Source organism: Panicum virgatum, chromosome 2N (genome assembly GCF_016808335.1).
Source record: "Panicum virgatum strain AP13 chromosome 2N, P.virgatum_v5, whole genome shotgun sequence".
Classification (NCBI taxonomy): Eukaryota; Viridiplantae; Streptophyta; class Magnoliopsida; order Poales; family Poaceae; genus Panicum; species Panicum virgatum.
The window spans coordinates 11,772,604-11,795,066 of NC_053146.1; the positions used below are offsets into that span (position 1 = coordinate 11,772,604).

The 22,463-nt window shown below is 45.7% G+C and overlaps 1 protein-coding gene and 1 pseudogene across 1 annotated transcript; one reads left to right on the forward strand and one right to left on the reverse strand.

Moving 5' to 3' along the window:
• The first annotated feature begins 7,589 nt into the window (after nt 1–7,589).
• LOC120659755 lies at nt 7,590–10,373 on the forward strand (annotated as a pseudogene).
• An 8,667-nt stretch (nt 10,374–19,040) lies between these two features.
• On the reverse strand, nt 19,041–19,859 carry LOC120662395. Its single transcript, XM_039941550.1, has one exon. The coding sequence runs from the start codon at nt 19,857–19,859 to the stop codon at nt 19,041–19,043; it is 819 nt and encodes a 272-aa protein (XP_039797484.1).
• Between the last annotated feature and the right edge of the window lie 2,604 nt (nt 19,860–22,463).

Here is a 22,463-nt window from a genome sequence, read left to right on the forward strand (position 1 = left end):
AAAAAGGTTGGAGGTGCATCTAAAGTCACCAATTTACACCGAACAAAACTAGTTATTATTAGGTTAACTCTACATCTTACTTTGTTCTACCTTGGGACTACTGCTAATTAGTCCAGTTCTCATCAACGGATATGTTAACGAGACCATTCAAGGTATGAGGAAAAGAGAAAAAGATTGTCTGTACTTCATATCATGTTGGATTGATAATTACTAACTAGAAAAGAAAAATTACAAAATGAAATCTACAATTGCTTCTATATGAATCGACGTCTTTGAATCAACCACTGATGCAAATCCATAAACTCAGGTAAAAATTCTTCCAACAGACTTTATATGTATTTTTTTCTCGAAAGTGCTGGATAACTGCGTACATTACATTAGAAAAGAGAGACTTCATTAGTATTACTTGGTTTGCAAATTGAAATTTGTCTTTGATCCATTTTTTTCTTGGTAAACATGCATGATTCTTATTTTTTAATAAAATCAAGTGTATATATAGCACATAATCACATATATATACATGTTATAGCGGGCCAAAATCTCCAGCTTTTAAGGTTGCAAGTCGGCCGAACAACCGAGAGAACGGCCCACACATCACAGCCCACAAACGCTCCAACCTCTCTCTCTTTCTCTCCGGTGATCCGGTATCCGCAAGTCCTCGTCGTCGCCGTCCGTTGTCGCTGCGACTATATGTCGTGCTGCAAAATTAGTAGCCATCGCCTGAAGGGATTAGATGGGCCACCATAGAGAATCGGCCCAATAAATTTGGAACCGCCAGCTTTATAAATCCTGCAGTCTATGCTGTACATGCTCGTAGGTAGCTGTAGCCTATTAGCTGTAGCCTGGCTGCACTACGCATGTATCCAACATGCATGCTGCTTTAGTTTTTTCTCTTTACATTTTTTTTCTTTTCTATGTTTTGTCTTTTTTATTTCTTTCTTCCTTCTTTATATTATTTTATTTTTAATCTAAACGTAGATAAATCTTCCATTATCTGCTCCGCTTGGTTTACTTTTCTTTCTCTATTATTTCTCTTATATCTCTTCCTTTCCTTATTCTTTTCTTTATAGTGTGAGGATATTTCTTTTCGGTACATAAAAATTTAAGCAACAAAAATTACTAAAAAATTGGTGTGTGTGAAATAATTTATATTTTATACACTAACTTGTTTAGCATGTGTATATGTGTTTATAAAAATATTTTTTACAATGTAGATGCATTTGTTGTCATGTAAAATTATTTATCTGTGTATAACTAATTTATTCGCAAGGTCAAATTATTTTTCGCTTAGTGGATTAAATTGTTCCGTGATGCTGACTCATTTGTTCGTGATATTAATTTTTATTATTTATTCTATACGAACAAATATTCGTGATATGTAATATTTTGTTCGTTGTACATTATTATTTGTTCGTTATGTTTAATTTTTTTGTTCGTGTAAAATAATCAGTTGTTTATGTAGTTAAAATATTTGTTCATATGAACTGAAAATAATTATTTAGTATTAAAAAATATGATTATAAAAAATGTCGTATAAACATAGTCAAGTGTGGTCTTGTTTTAAAAATCTTTTTATAAGAAAGATAATGGTGCAATCCAAATTTGATTTGGATGCTCGGTTTGATAGATATTACTTTTTTTAAGTTTCAAATTTGTAGTGGGCATATGAGCGGCGACATCATCATTGCTGTCTTTTTTGCATACACGCATGTACTACGGAATCTATCTTCTTCTTTTGTTGGATACAATGCATGTATAAACAATCTGTATAGATTTATAGACTATTGGCACATTGAATACCGTGCTAATTTATTAATCTTGAGGAGATGGTTCCCGTTCTTATCGCCTCTGGCGACGTATAGTCTCACCGTACCCGTCCGTTGCCCCCCCCCCCCCCCCCCCCCCCCCCCCAATCGCAAAACTCAAAAAAAAAAAAAAAAGTCGTGCGAGTCCGGCAGGGCGGGAGGCGATCTCGGGGCACGGCGAGCCTGCGGGCTGTGCAGATTGCGCCCGCCTGAGCGCGCGCTGATAGGCGGCAAGGTCATGCGGCTGGGCGCTTGGCCGGGCGGGGGCTAGCGCCATATCTATTTATCGTGCGCGCTCTGCGATGGGATGTATTCCCATTGCAGGTGCAAGGAATAGACCTCCCCGGGGCTAGCGGCATCCAGCAAGGGCGCGACGGCGACAGGGGCGGCGCAGCAGGCCGAGCACCGCAACGCCAATTTGGCGACGGAATGGGTGAATGAGCAAAATTTGTTTTGTTTTTAGGGAGCCAAAATTTGTTTCGTTTGTCTGGTTTGCTTAAACTGAACAGGGGAAATCAACAAAGTTCATATAAGATAAAAAAAGTGGTGTATTACCCTACATTCATGGTGGAAAAAAGGAATTTTTGCTACAGTCAAAGCATCAACTGAATGATGATAAGAAGTATTTTAACTCGGTCAAATACAAAGCACACTAGTTGCGGTCACAATCTTAGCTTTTGAGGCAGTAACTGTGCCGCAAACCAAACTCGCAAACTGGCCTGCTCCTTCAGGCCACCACCAGCAGCGCCCTCCTCGGCCGCTCGTACTGCCACCCGAGCTGGCCTGGTTCGGCCTGTGAGGCACCCCCCGCGTGGGGCTCCTATCTATCTCGTGGAAAATAGATAAGCCATCTATCTATAAAGCCTATTTGGCCCAAATATTCTATATAAACTTCTGTAACATTTTGGTATGATTAATTCAACATTTTATTGAACTGGTTCAACATTTGATAATAAAATGTTGAAATTGTACAGATGAAATATTGAAATTGAATGCATGAAATGTTGAAATATTAGATTCGAAATATTGAATGGCGACTGGCCAAGCTTCTTCTCCGGCGAGTATTGGATGCAGCGCAGGCGCCGGCTCGGCGGCGCAGCAGCGGCGGGGCAGCAGCATGTGAGCGGTGGCGGTGCAGCAGCGCATGCGCGGCGGCGGCGCAGCAGCGCGTGAGCGGCAGCCGCAGCGTAGCCTGCAGCGCGGGCGACGAACTGCAGCGGCGCAGCGCACATGCAAGCAGCGGCAGGCATGCAAGCAGTGCGCATGCAGGCAACGGCAGGCAGGCAGCGCACACCGGCGGGAGTATGCTGCGCGTAGGGGACGTAGGCCGCAGGGGCAGCGGGAGCCGCGGCCCGCGGGCATGCGGGGCCGGCAGCCGATGGTGACGGCAGCGGGGAGAGTGAAGGGAGAGAGGTAGGGTTTGAGGTGAATCAACGGTTGTGATTGATTGCACGAATCTGAAACATTGGAAGGTGGTGAAGAAAAAATCTTGTGGAAGATAGATAGGATTGGCGCCCCCACATGGGCCGCTTGCCCCTCGCGCTGGGCTGGCTTGCGCCCCCTCTAGTCGGGCCGCAATGGCCTGGAGCAGGGCTCTGCACTGCCCGCGTCCAGCCTGCTAGCCCGGCAGGGGAGCACATGCTCCTCGCGGCCGAGCACCCTGGGCACGCCCGGGTCGCCCCTGGCCGAGCGCGCGCTCGAACTGACCACCTCGGCCGGCGCCGTCCACACCCTGCCCCTCCCCCTCCAGCCAGGGGAGCGCTCCCCCTCTCGCCGGCGGGCGCTCCCCGCTCCCCTGACTGGAGGTAGAAGACGAACAGAAGCTTCTGCGATAGCTCTGCACAAAATCACGCACGCGATAAATAGACACGGCGCCGCCACCGCTGCAGCTCGCCATGCCACGCAGTCCACTCCACACCTCCTCTGCTTGAAAAACCTGCGCAAAACCAGACGAGGAACAAGAAACGATCAGTGACCAAACCCAAAGAACAAAACGCAAATTTCTCTCTCAACACTCCATGAATCATAGAGAAACTTGAGCCGTAGATCCGCAACCACTAGATCTAACAGATCCAAAAGAAGTTTGCAAAAAGTTGAACTAAATCTCCGGAATTGAAAATCGTAAGAAAATACTGCCTAGAATCGTAGAAAAGAAAAAACGAAGAACTAAAACAAGAACTCAAATATTGACGATGGAGGACAAAAGGAGGTTAGGATCTCCATTCCTATCAAAATTTTCACAAACCCTAAAACGAAGATCACAAGAAAAAATAGAGAGAAAAAGAAAATGGGAGTGGCACAGCAATCCCCTCCACTTATAGGGTCTCCGGCGAATGACTAAAACACCCCACGTGTCCTCCGCCCGGACTTTGACCGCGCCAAATCCACCCCCGGTTTTGAGGCCCAAATCGGTCAAACCTGTCTCCCCCGGTTTTGAGGCCAAACCGGTCAAACCCTCTGGCACGCCGCCGCACGACATGACTGACTCCCCAGTTTTGAGGCCAAACCGGTCAAACCACCGATGTCGACGCGTGTCCGACATTCCGCCTAGCCTTGACGCCTTCAAGTCGTTCGCACGCGCTTGCCTCACAGGCCACCTACTTGACTCATCGTCATCCTCCCCGACTTGGCCGACACCGTTTTCGTCATTATGTACTCTTGTTCTTTCATGCACCATGTGGACCGCCCATGACTCCTCCCGGCCTCACCGGATCCCTCGGTCCAGGCCTACTCGCACTCGCATTCACCCTTCACCGTTTTGGTTTCTCGGCATGAACCTTTCGCTTCACCAAGCCTACTCGCGTCCATCCTTCACTACAATCCTTCAGCATGGATCTTTCACCTGACCTTCACCTCGTGCTGTCGACTGCCATGCCCTATACTACACCTGCACATCACGAGACAAGAGATACATCAACTCCACCATTAGTGCTCTCACTTTAAAGGAGTTACTCATTTTTATCATGCTAGTAATGTTCCTCCTTACTTTAAGAAAAAATAATCTTACAACAAAGGAAAGTGCAGAAGAACATTCTCTTTTTTAAAGAAGGAAACTACGACATTGCGTGAACTTTTTATGATGAAACAAACAACACTTTACAAAGGTCACTTACAAAATGAGAGAACTAAAACCAGATAGGGGTGGGTGGGTAAACCAAGGAGAGAAGGGAAATACAAGTATGTTTTTTTTTCATACTAAATTATCGGACAATGGGAACTATTTATTCACAGATTATTTGTCATACAATCGAATGTTTGCGGTGTTATTTTTTTTCATAATATACTATTATTTGTTCATCTTGTTTATTTTTTGTTTGCAGAAAACAACCATTTGTCCGTATTATTCAAGTACTTGTTCGCAATAATCAAAATTGTTTGTTCCATATTAAAAGGAAACTTTTTAACAATGTTATCCAAACATAGGCAAGTGTAGTTTTTTTTAAAAAAAAACTCACGTCAAAGAAATATTATAGTGTAATCAAAATTTAATTTAGATATTCGGTTTAAGATATATAACTTTTTTAGTTTTGCTTCGGTGGAGTAGTGTGTCGTACACAATCTCAGTCTCACCTCGGTAATGTTTAGTGTCGACGGTAATGAACAACTGAACGTTATTTATTTGCACATAGCATACCTCACATGATGATACGAACATTATTATTCGGAGGGACGCCACCCGCAGCCCCGATTGGATGAGCTGGCTGTAGGAAAGGGCAGCGCAAATGGGTACAACAGGGGATGGAGGTCGAGGTTTCCATGGCAGTCACCGCACTGCTTTTCCAGCTCGTCTTCAATTCGGCTCTGTCCGGCCAGTGTCGAAGGCACGAAGCAAGAAGCCACAGCAGCACAGCCAGCACGACTTCCTTGCGTTTCATCAGCATCACACGTCCCCTTCCTTGCATGTCGCTAGCATACCGCTGAAGCATGCCCACATTTTTTTTCCTTCCAAATTGCTGTTCTGAAGCTTTTATTGTGGTCGTGGTTCCACTACCGGAAAAAAAGCCTATAGACACCGGTTAGGTACGATTTTTGAACCGGTATCCGGTAAGACCAATAGTTGCGATCATCAGCACCGGGTAAAAGAACCGGTGCCTAAGGCTATATTTTTTGACAAAAATGGTTGGCCGGGATTCAAACTCAGGATCTCTTGTCTCACGTGTGCCTTTCTAACCATCTCACCTATACATCACATCTAATGGGATGATAGTTATTTTTCTTTTGAAGTAACTCATGGACGAGCCTAAGGTACCGGTTGGTAACACCAACCGGTACTTAAGGCCCTTAAGGCACCGGTTCGTAACACCAACCGGTATCTAAGGCTCATTCATAGGTTTCATCCACCCCAAAAGTACCTACTAGAGGTACCGGTTTATCTTTATACTGGTACTTTTGGGTGGATCTTTAGCGTATTTTCTAATAGTGTTCTTAGATGTCAGAAGTAGCTTAAATTTGCATACTTTCTATTTCTTCATATGGTACGGTATTCTGCAGCACGTGCGCACTCGTAGCGATGATATACACTGTATACCATACATTTACAACACAAGGCTATAAATATCAATAGCGATGATGTCAGTGATGACCTCATCATCTGCTGCTCACTTGCTGACAGGAGTGTCTGCATCAGCGGGTACTGCCGCGCCAGGAGAAGTGGTGTCACATACAGCCTCACACACATGCATGTCACATGTGGTTCCTCGGCAGCCGTATAATTACGTGTGGCCTGCAGATGATCCATCACGGGATATGCATGCATTGTGGGTGTGGTTGCTGTTTCATCAGACTGTAGGGCCGCGCATCATTGCTAATGCTGTGGATCGGATGGACTTCATGTGAAGCACCATATGTACTGTTTAATGGGAATGCTTATTATGCCAATGCTACAGATTATTTTAGGCTATGTGACAGCAAGTGTGGTGGAAATAATTTGATTACTGTTAGCTATGAACGTGATATTAGAGCAAGGTGATTATAACAGCGAGCAGATATTTGTAGGATCTTGCAGGTTGGCGAGACCACCAAGATAGCCCGTACGGTTTTATCCCAGCAGTTGTAAGAGTTATACGCCCTCCGTTGGAAGTAATTGGCTGGCTGGGCTGGTTCATCCGACGCTGGCCCCTCCACTCGTCGCCGACTCCCCCTCGCTGGTGGTGGCTGGCTGCCCTGCTCCAGCCCAGACAATTAGGTTTAGCCTGTTCGGCTGATACTCGGTACTCATCATATTTATTATAAATTTATTCCAAATTGTGCGGCAGTCTCATCCGAAGGGAACAATTCTCTAAAACCACAAGTTTCTTTCACATACTAAATATGTTGCTTAAACGAGAACTATTGCTAAGATTTCTCCCATAGGGTCGCTAGCGTAGAAATTCGTCTCGCACAAGTAGACAATAATTTTCAGAAAAAAAGATAAATGTAGAGGAACTCGCCCGCCCCCTGATTCCGAAGTGCCACAGATCGAAGTGCCTTTGCACATTTTGATCATATGGTACACTGGGAGCGATAGATACATGCATGAAAATATAGCAGACACGTACATGTGCAAAACATGGCTATAACATGTGTAAAATAGCGATGGTGTCAGGCTGTCAGCGACGACCTCGTCTGCTGCCTTGCTGACAGCCATGGATGTCTTCATCAGCGCAGGTGCTGCATGCTGCAGGCATGCAGCGCATGTGCAAAACCTGTGGCCAGCAGATAAATGCAGCACGGGATGCTGTGTCATGTGTGGATGCATGCAGTTGCTGCTTGATCGGAGTATAGAGTGCCCACAAACGACGCACTCATCTAGTCATCTGCTACAAGCCTGGCCGATTCGCGGCCGGCCGGGTCTATATAAAGCCTGGCCCGCGGATTAGAGGTTCACTATATCATCGATCTGCCAGCAGCCGATCGAGCTAGCCTCCTCCATCCCAGTCCCAGGCACACCCATCATCCAGCTGACTGATCTATCCATGGGGACCTGCAGAGGCAGCCCTGTGCTCGCTCTGGCCTCGCATGATGAGGAGCGCAAGCCTCGGTCTTACACCCCAAGCATCTGGGGCGATTTCTTCCTCAAACACCAGCCATGCACCCCATCGCAGGTATACCTGCAGATCGATCAGTAACAAATTAGGTTTCGACTAACAAAAACTATCATTCATAAAAAAAACCGTCAAGGTGCGTGTGTGCATGTGCTGTAGTATACATCATTCATCTGTCTATGTTGCATGCAGCTTGTGTCAATGAAGGAGAGGGCACGGAGCAAGCAGGAGGAGGTGAGGCAGATCTTACTCGACACCATTGCCGCCTCTTCCGAGCTGGTTCACAAGCTGGAGCTTGTCGACACGCTGCAACGGATCGGAGTGGACTACCACTACAAGAAGGAGATCGATGAGTTGCTGCGTGATGTTGTTCACGATCCCCAGCATGAAGAAGGTTGCGATGATGACGAGCTATATGTCGTATCGCTGCGGTTCTATTTGCTCAGAAAGCATGGGTACAATGTCTCTTCTGGTAAGGCCTGCAGTAGTAAAACACATTGCAATTCCTCTGCTACAACTATTTTTTTAGATTCATTAATTATTAACATGTTATGCTTATAAATATATAAGCAGATGTGTTTGTGAAGTTTAAGGATGACTGCAGAAACTTTGCAAGTAATGATGTGAAATGTCTGTTGGCCCTGTATGATGCTGCAAATCTCAGAACTCGCGGTGAAGAGATCCTTAACAGTGCCGTGGTTTTCATCAGGAGTCGCCTCCAGTCTATGATGAAAACTTTAGACGACCCAGAGCTGGCAGCAGAGGTGGAGTACACATTGGAAACACCTAGTTACAGGAGGGTTGAAAGAGTTGAAGCAAGGCGCTACATCTCTTTGTATGAGAAAAAGGTTACACGAAATGACACCATACTGGAATTTGCAAAGTTGGACTACAACATTCTGCAAGCTCTGTATTGTGAGGAGTTGAAAGTTCTTACAGCGTAAGACTTGCTAGACTGTTATTTGCACTGCTATATATGAAGTTGGTATTTTATTTTACTTGAAATGCAACCAAAAATAATGCCTTATATATGTTAATCGTGTTTATATATCCATCTTTAATTATTTACAGATGGTGGAAAGGCCTCCAGTCACAAGCGTGTGAGATTTGCACGGGATAGAGTGCCAGAGATGCATTTTTGGATGCTTGGGATTATTCAAGAACCTCGCCAGTCATATGCACGGATAGCATTGACAAAATGCTTTAAACTTGTGTCGCTGATGGACGACTTATGTGACAACTATAGCACCACAGAAGAATATGAAATATTCATGACTTCTCTGGAAAGGTTGGGCAAACGCTCGATATATAGTTTCTTTCATACTTGAACGAAAGCTCGACCTATGCATTAATATTGTATAAATTTTAAATTTTCATTAATTAAGTTTGCTGTTACAAACTATATATAATAGGTGGGATAAACAAGCCGCGGAGAAAATGCCAGCATACATGAAGGACTTATTCATCTTCATACTCAACACTATAAATGATATCATGGAAGAGTTAAAACTTCAGAAAAACAACCATGCTGAATTTGTCAAAGAACTGGTAAGTTTGTCTCCAAAGATCACACCATCCAAAAATCACAAAAAGATGATGTATGGTTTTAGATATATGTTTAATATTTGTTCATCTATATGTTCAGTTTATTGACACTGTCAAACGTTACGGTGCTGAGAGAAAATGGTGCGACGAGCGCTATGTACCAGCAAAAATTGAAGAGCACCTACAAATTTCAGTGGCTAGCAGTGCATGTATGCATTTGGCAAACATCACTTTCGTCTTAATGGGAGACGTAACTACCGGAGAGGCCATTGAGTGGGCTTTCTCCTATCCAGAAATGATAAGAGCTGCTTGTATTGTCGCGCGCGTCTGTAATGACATCATGTCACATGAGGTACCGTACCAAAACTCTCTATCAACATATACGTATACATATAATCCTTGATCATTGTTGTAAATAATATACATTTTATTATTTCTATATTCTACATGCTGACCGACACCCTATTATTGCTAGTGCATTTACTTAAGCTTTTATTTACCTTTACTTTTATTAGCAAACATTTTCTTGGTTTCTTCCACTCATAATTATTAGAACTATAGAGCTTGGAAAATCAATTTTATTTTGAAAAGAACTAAAATTAGTTGAAGTAGCTAAAGAAAAAAGAATTGCTTTAAAAATTACTTCCTTTTAATATTCCTTCTTTGCTCTTCCTTGAAGCGAGAACAAGCATCAAAGCATGTCGCGTCCACAGTGCAAACTTGCATGAAGGAGTACGGGATGACGGTACATCAAGCCTATGAAAAGCTTGGAGACCTAATCGATGAAGCATGGATGGATATTGTCCAGGGATGTCTTGATCAAGCTTATCCTATGGAGCATTTGGAGAAGGTGGTTAACATTGCACGAGGAATGGATCACATGTACAAGCGTGATGATGCGTATACCCACCCATATAGTCTCAAAGACACCATAACTTCAATGTATGTGAACTCCGTTTGAATATATATGATGAAGATCTAGCATCAAATAGGGCTCTCACTACTATGAAAAGCATTTGTAGGAGCGGTTGAAAACACATTTTTTAGGATGGGTGCGGTACCTGCTCTTACTTTTTGCAGCTAAAAATGTTGTTTGGAGAAGCATGTAACGTGCCCACCACTGAAAAACCATTTCTAGAGGCGGGTCAGCACCTCACCCGCCCTTGGAAATGCATTTCCAGCGGTGGGTGAGGGGGTGACCCGTCCACGTAAATGTCCTCCCCGCCAAAATATTGCTCCATTTTCACAAAAGTTTTAAAATGGGATTCTCAATTAGCCCATTCAGATCCAACACTCAAATAACAATGTATATGAAATCAACTCATATAACCAGTTTTGTACACCAATACTTTAGGTCTTGAGTTCATACATCGATCAATACTTAAATTCGTACAACCTGTTCAAATCCATAAGAAAAGGGTAGGGGTATATCAATGCATATTACAAATTTCATGCTACTCCTCTGACCCACTTCTTCTGTAGATATGGACGATAGTTAAGGTCTCCAATTGTCCAGCCTAGAACTTCATCAAAATAAGCTAGAACACGGATGAGTGCACTCTCCTCCGCTTCCCAATGATAGTCACATTCAGTACTATAAATATCGAACAATGGAGTGTTAAGCTGATTTGGCCTGTAGAAGGTGAGTTTTGCTTGGAACTTCAAACCTCTAGTGAAGAATGTCTCTTCACCATGTAAGTTCAATCCAAGTTTTCCAAGACTTTGATCCGTAATAGCTTGAAAGCTCGCTGTCGCAAAGTTAGTACCATTTAGGAGATCCTAAAAGGTGATAATAGTGTTATGAAAGTTGAAAGATATAACATAACTAAAGTTAACAATGATAAGAGAAATATCTTATGTCCTGTTTTGTTGATTAAGCTGACAAAGCCTCTCAGCGGTCTAAAAAACATTGCTTTCTCCCACCTCGAGCTGCTTAATTCAAAAATATGAGAAGTCGGGCACAAAGTACCCATGATCCTGAAGCTACTAGGGAAACCTCCACAACTAGCCTCTCATAAGTTACTCAAATTGGTGCTACAACACCCATTGTGGCAATTGAAACCATCGGGATGGCCTCTCCTGATGCCATTGAGATGAAATCTATGTGTCGAACAGGTACGTGAAAAGAAATATGTACGTTTTTGAAATGAGGTTCACAAACAACCTTGGTTTGCACCAGAGAAATAGTATCACTCAAAACTTCGACAGCATCTTTGAGCCACCTAATACGGTTCATATGCTGCATTGTATCTGGGCAAATTTAGAAATTATTCATATGCAGTAAAAAATATATTAAGAGAAGGAATGAATATTATAGCGTTGGGAATTGATCCTGAACGGTAAGGCAATGACATCATAGAAGTGTAGTCCAGGACGATAAGGCAACGTGTCCTCTAACATGCCTCCATGGCCACCACCATGACGCCACTACCACCACGACTGCCACCACCATGGAACATCTACTTTTCAAATATAATTACACCATAAAGCATTATAAATCACAAAATGCTCTGAATAAATAATAGAAGAAACTTTACAATTTTTGGTTGAGATCAAATGTACATTAATATAAATAATTCGCAATTGCATATTTAATCATATGGAACAATTTTCACAATCACTTTAATTCAAATGTATTGTAGTAACAATTTTTTTAATAATTCACAATTTAACTAACTGACTAATTCAGTGACTATTTTTAACACTATCACTAATAACACGAATGAAAAAAGAAAAAAATAAGATAAAGAAACTCACCTTGGCTCGGCGTGGGAAGGAGTGGTAGCGCGCGGCGCTTGTGGAGGCCGGCGGGGGTTGGAAGGCCAACGACGAGTGGAGGAGGAGACGGTGGTGCAAATCTGCGTCGAGGTGAGGATAGGAGGAGGTGCGGCGCGGGCGAGGAGTCGGGCTTGGCATTCGGGATCCGAGGAACCGAACCTCGGTTCGGTTCCTTGGTTCCCACATAACTTTGGTTCCTAGATAATAGGTACCGATCGGTTCTTCTTATAGACAGGAACAAAGCAATTTCAGTTTTGGTAAGTTCGGTTCAGTTTCGGTACTAACCGAAGGAACCAAACTTTCAGGCACTGGGGCATGGGCGGTCGGAGCGGGCACTGGGGCAAGAGTGGTCAGAGCTGGCCGGAGCACTAGAGCAAGGGTGGCTGGAGTTGGGTGGGGTACTCAGGCAGGGGTGGCCGGAGCTGGCCAGAGCACTGGGGCAAGGGCGGCCGGAGCTGGCCAGGCACTGGTGCAGGGGCGGTCGGAGTTGGGCGGGGCATGGGGCAGGGGCGGCCGGAGCTGGGCGGGGCATCGGAGCAGCCTGGCACGCCGGAGCTAGCCTGTCCGGGCGCTGGCGGCTTGGTGGTGGTGGGGGGGGGGGGGCGGCCTCGCGGGTGCTCCTTAACAACATAAAACTTGATGTCGATGTGTTTGCCAGCACCACTCGTCTTGTTGTTATGAGCATAGAACACTGTTGGCTCGTTCTCGCAGTATAACTTTAGTGGTCTTTCTATGTTGTCGATCACTTTCAATTCGGGTACAAATTTTATTTTACTTACTATTTTTTATTTTATTTTCATTTTTAGTTATTTATGATTTTGTTTTCTTTTATTTTATTTTTTCTTCTTTATATATAATGTATTAATATATACATATATATTATTCAATTTATATATACATATATAAAAATATATTTTCGATTTTATTTGTCTACTTTAAAATTTTATCGTAATATATGCTATTCCTCATTTATATTTATTCAATTTTGTATGCTTATTAATTATTCGTCGTGTGTATATATGCTGTTCGTCGGTAACAATAATTTGTTCACGCTGTAGATATATTTGTTCTTAATAAAGTAATAAACACGCTTCCAATATATGTGGTATATATTTGGGCAGCACAAGTACAACACACAGAAATGTCACTTGACGATTTTTTTAAAAAAATAATATTATTTTAATATTTAATCACAAAAATAAATGCAAAAATTTTAAAAATAGGTGTGTGTCGGCTCTCCAAGAGCCGACAGGATAGTAATCGGCTGTTGAACAGCCGATAGCCTACGTGGCATGTGATGTGGTGCACGCGCACCACGCGGACGCGGCTTGTCGGCACCAAAAGGCCTTGTCGGCCATTGGATGGCCGACAGGACCCAGTCGGGCCGACTGTGCTATCGGCCCAATAACGATCTGGGGACTTGTCGGCCCAAACATGGTCCTGTCGGCTCTCCGAGGGCCGACAAGGACCTGTCGGCTGTCCAAGGTCCAACAGGTACCCGTCGGCCACCCATGGGCCGACAGGTCCCTGCGGGCCCTGCTCCACTCCACTTTTGCCTATAATAGCTCTCGATTCAGGCCAGTGGCAACAAAAAATTAGCTGCAGTACTAATGGCTAGTGGGGGATCATCTTGTGGGAAGGGTTTCGGCTTCGGGCGAGGAAAAGGGGCTAGGAAAGGACCACCGATAGTGTGGCCCGATTCCATTGGCCCTGAGGATTTTCCAGAAGCAGTGTATGAGTTTCCAATTGAGAGCAGGAGTGATTTCACCAAGGATTCACCGCTGAGAGGGTACGATAGCCGTATAGAAGATTGGCCAAAATGCATGCATGGTGAGGATTGCTTAGTGCAGATGTGCGCCGAGGGAACAGATGGAGGTCATCGTTTCTTCAAGTGCCCTCGAGCATGGGTAATGTTGAGTACTAAGGGTGTGTTGGATATGTTTAATATGTATTGTATAATTTACATTATATTTTGTGTTTCAGGCATCCAATACTCCAGAGAACTGTGGGTTCGTACGATGGGTCGATCCTCCCCCAATTCATCCTCACGCGAAGTACATCTATTATCCGCAGAATCATATCTTCGATTTAGAAATAGAAGTAAGCAGCGGCAACAACAAAGAGGAGGAAGATGAGAACAAAGGTCCCAGCCCACTGAAGTATCCATGCACTAATCCATATTGCAACTGCCCGTGTCACAACAACAATGGGCCTCCGGTTCCGCCAGCACCGCCAGCACCTCCTGCTACAGGAGCATACTATGTATTCGGTTCGACACAATTTGCTAATTGGGAGCAGTATCAGGAGTTAGATATCGTGTTCGCTCGATGTTGTGTTAGTATTTGTTGTTTGTTAGAATTACCTAAGGCATGTTAGGTTTAGTCCAAGACCTCATTATCGTTGTGTTCAACAGGTCCTCACATGCCATTTCATGTGTTGTGCGCGTTGAATTATGTAAAGCAGTACTTTATTTGTGTTGAATGTGTGAAGTTTGCATTGGATTCGACTATGAATGTGTTGAACGTTGTGGCCGACATATGACGCATAGAGTTGTCATATCCCGCTGCACATTTGCGTCAGCCTCATTTAATCGTGCATTATATTCGACTATGTAGTGAAGTGACATAAGTTGACGGTGAAAGGACGCTAATTGATTGCTTTGCCTGTCCTGGCGTGCGAGTGCAGTAGTGTGCCACAGTGAATGGTGATCGCTTTTACTGTCGTGCGAATGCAGAAGTCAGGAGCAGTGAGAGGCCGTGTCCATGTTTAAAGTGCGAGCAGTGTGCGGTGTGGAGCATGCGAGTGCAGAAGTCAGGGGCAGTGAGAGGTCGTGTCCGTGTTTAAAGTGTGAGCAGTGAGTAGTGTGGAGCGTGCGAGTGCAGAAGTCAGGAGCTGTGAGAGATCGTGTCCGTGTTTAAAGTGTGAGCAGTGAGCGCTGTGGAGCGTGGGAGTGTAGAAGTCAGGAGCAGTGAGAAGTCACATCCGTGTTTAAAGTGCGATAAGTGAGCGGTGTGGAGCGTGTGAGTGCAGAAGTTAGGAGCAGTGAGATGTCACGTCCTTGTTTAAAGTGCGATCAGTGAGCGGTGTGGAGCGTGCGAGTGCAGAAGTGTGGAGCTGTGTCGAGCAGTGAGAGGTCATGTCTGTGCTTAAAGTGCTTAGACTGTTAACATGAAACGTCCATGTGAATGCTAAATTATAGACTCCGTGACTCCCTCGCTGTTGGAAAGGACGATGCAGGCAGCCCTGCGTGTATAAAAGGCAAGCATGTGGTTGCCGAGAGCACATGCTTGCAATTTTGCTTCCACATATTTTCAGTTAGCCCAAACAAATTGCTATGAGCTCCTCATTCTCCAGGCAGCTTTCCGTCGGGAAATGAAGGCTAATTTAGGACCCTCTCCTAACGATCCCAATAGATGTATTACAGATTGCAAGGTATGACCGAAAGGTGTAGAGCCACCTGATTGCTATTGCCAAATGCGTTGTGTTCCGAACATATCTCGTGATTACGAGACTTTTGGGTAGAGGTATTGGTGTTGCAAGAATATCGAGGAAGTCCAAAAAAGAGGTGCAACATCGCATGTATAGATTAATTTTTAAATATGTTTGTGTAGTGGTTTTGTTATTTTTAATAAATTTGTTTCGTTTCTTGTTTACAAAAGCATGCTGGTGATGAGACGAATACTCATTGATGTCATTTCCATGAGTGGATTGACACGTGGATCACTCATCGTGATCAGCAATATATGGCGTGGTCGAAGAAGGTGGATGAAGATGTACACAAGTACGAGCGCGAGAAAGGAGAATGGGCAGGACGTGATAAGGGTACTGGCCGTGAATGATGGATGTTGTACTCCTCTGTCTCATTTGGATGAATCGTGCTGTCAGAATAAGTAATGTAGCTGTTGGGCCAATATGTTGCGTGTTTATTTTCGGTAGCCTCTTCCGCCTGCCTATGTAATGTTGTATGTTGGAATTACCTAAGGCCCCGTTTGGATGTATGCATTGAAGCCTGGAATTCGGAATTGGCATTGGATACACTCAATGCCAGCTGTTTGGATGATTTGGGAATTGGAATTGGAAACTGGACCCAATGCCAAGCGGTATTCTGGGTACCGCTCCACCACCTCCCTCAAATTCGGACCTCTTGGCCTCCGTATTGCGCTGCATCGACGACCCGGCCTCCTTGCTCCCTCCGCGCGCGCTCCTCTCCCCTGAGCTCCTATGCCAGGGCGGCAGCGGACCTCCAAGCGCGGGACCCCAAGGCAGCGGCGGCTCCACTCCGAAGGCGCGGCGCGGACCCGAGCCAGGGCGGCAGCGGACGGATACCCGCAGGCGGACTGCGCGACTCACATGGGCGGATGCCCTCGCCTCCTCGCCGGCGTTGGGCCGGCCTCCCCGGCATGCTGTGGGTGCCGCCCCCGCCTGTTCGCGCGGTCGCGCCTCCTCGTCGGCGTCGCGTGGGGCCAGAGTCCAGCGAGGACGCGGCCGCCGGCGCCCTCCCTGGCAGGCCGCGGACGCCACCACCGCAACACGGCCGCCTCCCACTCCGGCATCCCAGATCTGCACCGAGCGGCGGCGTCTTCCACAGGTCGGCTTGACTCCCGTGGGCGACGCGGACGGGAACCAGAGCAGCGGCTCGGGCGCAGGCTTCTGTGAGCGCCGCTCATCTCCCCCGCGGGCGTGGCCCGGCTCATCTCCTCCGCCGGCGTAGCTCCAGCCAGCACCTCTCCTCTCCTCCGCCTGCGAATCCCAGCCGCGCCGTTCCTCTCCTCGCCGGCGACGCCCGGCCGGCGTGGCTCATCTCCTCTGTCTGCGAAGCCCGGGCAATTCTATGACCACCCAAACAACAGCTTTGGTATTTCAGTCCATTTCCATTGCCAGTCCGATTTGGTATTCAACTCAATTCAATACCAAGGTCTCCAATATCGACATCCAAATGGAGCCTAAGGCATATTAGGTTTAGTCTTGGACCTATTTAATGTTTCTTTCAACAGGTCCTGACATGCCATTTCATGTGTTGTGTGGGTTGAATTGTGTGAACCACTACTTTGTTTGTGTTGAATGTGTGAAGGGTGCTTTTTTTGTTTTTTTTGTGTGAAGTGGCCGACATATGACTCATGGAGTTCTCATATCTCGCTGAAAAGCTGAGTTCGCTACAGTATCCAGGATCGTCACGTCGGTCTGTAAAGTTTACTTGTAGACCAATACTTCTGAAAAGTCTAGTTGTAGGTCACGTTTTATGAAATGGCTACTTGTAGGGCACCAGTTCGAAAAAGTGTATAAGTACGTCAAAGGTGATTAAAAACTTTTAGGTCGCGAAGAACTCACTTCTTGTAGTAGAAAGTACAAAATGCTGATTAATTAGACATTGAAATTACAAAAAAATTACACTGGCATGTGCATGGAACACGCTAACGTCGTGTTCGAACTAGATCTAATATGCCTTAGGAAATCTGAAATATGGAAACGATACTGATCTACCGAGTGCACCGAGGATACTTCCCCTTCCTAATAGCCTCGGGCCCCGCCTCCTTCGCACGGCGGGCCCTCTCTCGCTTCCTCTCCCTATCAGCTTCACGCTCCTCCGCCTGCCGAATATGTTGTGAAAAACAATATTACAATAAAACAGTACAACACATAGTTCTCAGGATTATCACTACTCGAATATATAGTTTCGTCCAACAATACAACAGTTACTTAACAATTATTACAATACATAGTTCATAGAATTATCAGAACATTACAGGAAATACAAATACATATTACACATACACAACCATAGCCCTTCTACCTAATTATTGTTAGATTTGCGTTGTGGCACATGTCTTTCTATCGTGCCGTCTGCATTCCTATGGATTGGATAGCTTTCACAATCCTTGCGGAGGTGTTCTCCACCGCATGCTAAGCAAAATTTCTCACCACCTGTAGCCTCCTTTGCGTCCATATCGTTTCTAATACGACGACTCTTCCGACGACCCCGGAGAATGATCTTACTTTCCGGATCAGGTATCCATTCTGGCCTATTAGGCGGAGGTTCCGTAAAATCAGCTAGCGCCTTCCAGGCACGGAGTTCGCCAGTCCAAGTAGCCATTACAGCCTCCTTCAGAAAATACGGTGACACGTAGGTCCCTGCAATTCCTGTCTTGCCATGAGCAACACACACATGTGAACAAGGGATATGCAGCAGTTTCGGTTTATTGCAAGAGCACACGCACGTGTTAGTTTCTGGCCAAAGCTGGCATTCCATTGTTACCTAGAACTGCCCATTCCAACAGCACCCTTGTCACGCACCGACACCTCGAAGAAATAACCTTGGTTGCCCATGAAGTGCACTCGATGCAGCGCTCCCTTGGCACTTATTTTATCTATTATCTCTGTCATTTTACTATAGTACACCATTTGAGGATCTCGCACGACAAGTGCGGCTTGCTGAAATCGTTCTCGAAGATATGCCGCTGTTCCTCAAAGAATGCACTCCACAATGGCGGTCAAGGGAAGGGAGCGGCATGCCTTAAGTACCTAGTTATACACCTTAGCCAGATTTGTTGTCATAATTCACTACCTCGATCCATCAGTATCCGCAATCAATGCCCACATCTCAAGGGGCTCATTTTTTATCCACTCAGAGAAGCATTTCACTGACCTTCCCCCTTTACGCCTCCTTGTCACGCGTGCAGGCTAACACTCGATAGGATCTAAAGCACGCGACTCCTCTTCCCGTGCCACAACAGTTTCTTACGAACCACCTCCATATGACTCGTAGTAAGCTTGTCAAGCACGGCCCATATTTCGTCAAACTTGCATCGCTGATTCTGTCTACACTTTTTATTGAAAAGATCCTCCAGCCGCTTGCTTCTAAACTGGGAGTAAAAATTCGCAGCCAAATGCCTCATGCACCGTCGACTATGCAGGTCTGGCCACGAAATATCAACGTTGCGATCTTCCTGCAGTTTCTTGACAGCTGACAGTATACCCTGTGGCGATCATGGAGGACACACACGTTAGGCCTCTCACAAACCACGGCCCGCTTGATGAGTGAAAGAAACCACAACCAGCTTTCAGTGTTCTCAGATTCCACAAAAGCGAAGGTAATCGGGACAACCTTGTCGTTTGCGTCGACCCCAATGCAGGTGAGCAGCTGCCCTTTATACATTCCGGTCAGAAATGTTCCATCCACACAGAGAACCGGTTTGCAGTGTTTGAAAGCTTCAATCATGCACCCAAAGGACCAGAAGGCACGCCTAAGCACCTTTTCACCATTTGCATCCTGATAGTCATCAATATCAATTATAGTTCCTGGATTCCTAATCTGTAGTAGTGCCAGTAGATGTGGTAGGTGGTGGTACGAATCCTTGTACGAGCCAAACCTCCACTCGAGCGCCTTCTGCTTTGCTCGCCATGCCATGTCATAAGATATTTCATAGGAGAATCTATTGGAAAATTCAAGAATGATCTGAAATGGAGATATAGAAGTCTTCTTCACAATTTCTCTGTACATCACAGTGGACACAAACTCAGCTGTCATATTTCTATGCTTCACAACGGTTTCTGAAAGCTTGCATGAGTGCCCAAAGACGATAGAAGCCACAAAGTTGTTCTCCCCCTTCGGCAGGTAACCATGAACACGCCATGGACATCCAGGGGACAGGCACTTGACATCATATGTTGTTGGATTTGAAATAACCACCTTGAATGGTTTCTTTTCCATGAAAGACTATTTCTTAACTGCATGTTGCAAGTGCTTCTTATCGTGAAACAGTTGTCTGCTTTGGATCTCAATTTGATTGTACACCCAGTTACTGTCATGACCATCATTAACCGTGAGCCCATCCATGTCAAAGTTGCCCCAATCCTCGGGAACGGTATCATCATTGTCGAATAGTCGAGTATCTCAACATGCAACAAAGGTTCTGTACTCCTCGTCATCTACCTCTCCATTTCATCAACTATTGCCTCATCCAACTTGCCCTGATCAGCAGTCATGTCACCGCCAATTCCTTTCATACTCATCTTGTTGTTCGAACACAGGCTGCACCTCCACCTCCTCTGCAGTAGCATTTTCATGCGGCCAATCGGTTTCAGCCACCTCCTCTGGTGCACCACCGGCATGGCTCATGCTCCTCTCTCCTGCAGTTATGTTTGCCAGTTCTTGCTGCACAAGCACAACAAGAGGGAATTTCATTGTGTTCATAGCCATATGGACAAATCCACACCAACATTTCGAGTTCCTCATCTCGGCCAATTCCCAGTGCCAACCATGCTCACACTGCCTTGGAACTACACCAGAAACTTTGATCCTCCAGTGACTTGGGTCAACTTGCAGAAAATTATGCACCCAACCTAACATATTCTCATGTCTCATATGTAACGGATTGCTCACAGTTATATTTACATACTGAAACTGACTTAAATCTACCCTCGAGTCACAATAATTGATAATCCCATTGCCATGATGAACTCTGATATTTACTAGTTCTGAATTCATCCCTGCTATTGAATGACACGGTACCAAATTAGCCATGCAACCGTAACATTATGTCTATTTTTTTAAGTTTTACCGAACCTAACTTTCTGCATTAATATCTTAGACAATGTCGTATGCTTAAACTAAAAACAATACTACTACATAAATGGTACAAAACCGAATCCCGGTACACAACTCACTTGGTTTTGTCATGATTTACGCGATTACGTACACCGTCTAGAGTCAATTCGTCTATATACTTAACTAACTATTTTTTAAATATTAAACAATTGCACAAATTTATATACTACTATGCTATATTTAATATATATTAATCTCATGCGACTATATTTATATATAATAACCTCATGTGACTACATTTAAAAAACAAAGAATACAAAATCTCACCTTCTCGAAACGAGGCAGAGGTCTACACGTGTCCGGATCGACGAAGAAAAAGGCCGCACGCGCGGCGCGTAATGCGCCCAAGCGCCCGCGGGCGCGGCCCTGGCCGCCGGCCGCCCGCTGCGCGGCGCCGGGCGCGCAGCAATCCGGCCAGGGGCGGTGCTCCGCCGACCGGAGAACCGCGGCCTTTGAGCGGCCAACCGGGGTGGGGTGGCGGCGGATCGGACGATTGGCGGCGACGCGGGTCGGGGCGGCGGCGGCGGCGCGGCGGCGGGTCGGCGGCCGAGCGGCGGCGCGGAGGGAGGTGGCGTGGTGGGTGAAAAGTGAACTGAGGGAGGCGGTAAATGGTCGGGTAAATGGGCCGACACCCCTGTCGGCTCCTCAACTGCCGATTACCCTTCTTATCGGGCCGATAGCCCCTGTCGGCTTCTGAAGGGCCGACTAGCCCCTATACAGCCAACAGGCCACGCTGGCTTGTGTGCCCGGCCGCGGCCGCCTACGTGGCACACCTAGTCGGCTCTTCAGCTGCCGACAGGTGCCTGTCGGTCATCTAATGGCCGACTTCATGCCTATCGGCTATTCAACGACCGACAGGCATCTATTTCTGCAATTTTCTCGAATCGACATTTATTTTCGCGATTAACTATTAAAATTATATTATTTAAAAAAATTCGTCACTTGACGATACAAAAATAGATCAGCGCGCTCCAGTTATATATATTACCTGGTGCTGCACAATTAGATGAACTAGTAACTAGTGTCCATGTAGTACAGGTGCATGCCCTAAAAAGGCAACTTATTCATATACTGTATAGTAGCGCAGGAGTAGAATTCAAGCTGCACCCATACTGCTTATATAAGTTAATTGCTTAGACCGGGAGTGAACCTAGGTAGCACATCACTTTGGGACGAGATAAGAATGCGGGCCTTGCAAGAAGGCTAAAGAGATCCGGATCGTAGGTGCACACGCACAGGTTCAAGGTAGGGTTTTGGCCTTCCTGGATACCCGTCACCCGGCTTGCAATGCCAGTGGGCGACTCAAAGATGAGGAAGGAAGTAAAAAAGGCACCATTCTGCTTAGCATTCTCTTCAAAGGCCTCAAGACTGTCAAAGCTTGGAGGACAGAAAGCTTGGGACGATGGAGAGGGCGCCGGCGCCAGCGCCTGAACCGGAGCAGAAGTTGCAAGCGTGAGCGCCATGGCGAGGAGGAGGAGGACGAGCGCAGGGGAGGACGCCATGGAGTTGGATGCCATTGCTAGATAGCGAGCTGTGGTCTGTGGAGGTGTTATCGAATGTGTGTGTTGCCTTAAGGGCGTATAAAGAAGGTATTTATAGGCAGCAACCGTGGCTACATGGTTGTTGGTGCTGCGAGGCAGTTTGTCAATGAGATTGCAACTTCCACGCTGGCATTAAGGGCAGCAGTCAAGGACGATCCTAGTACAC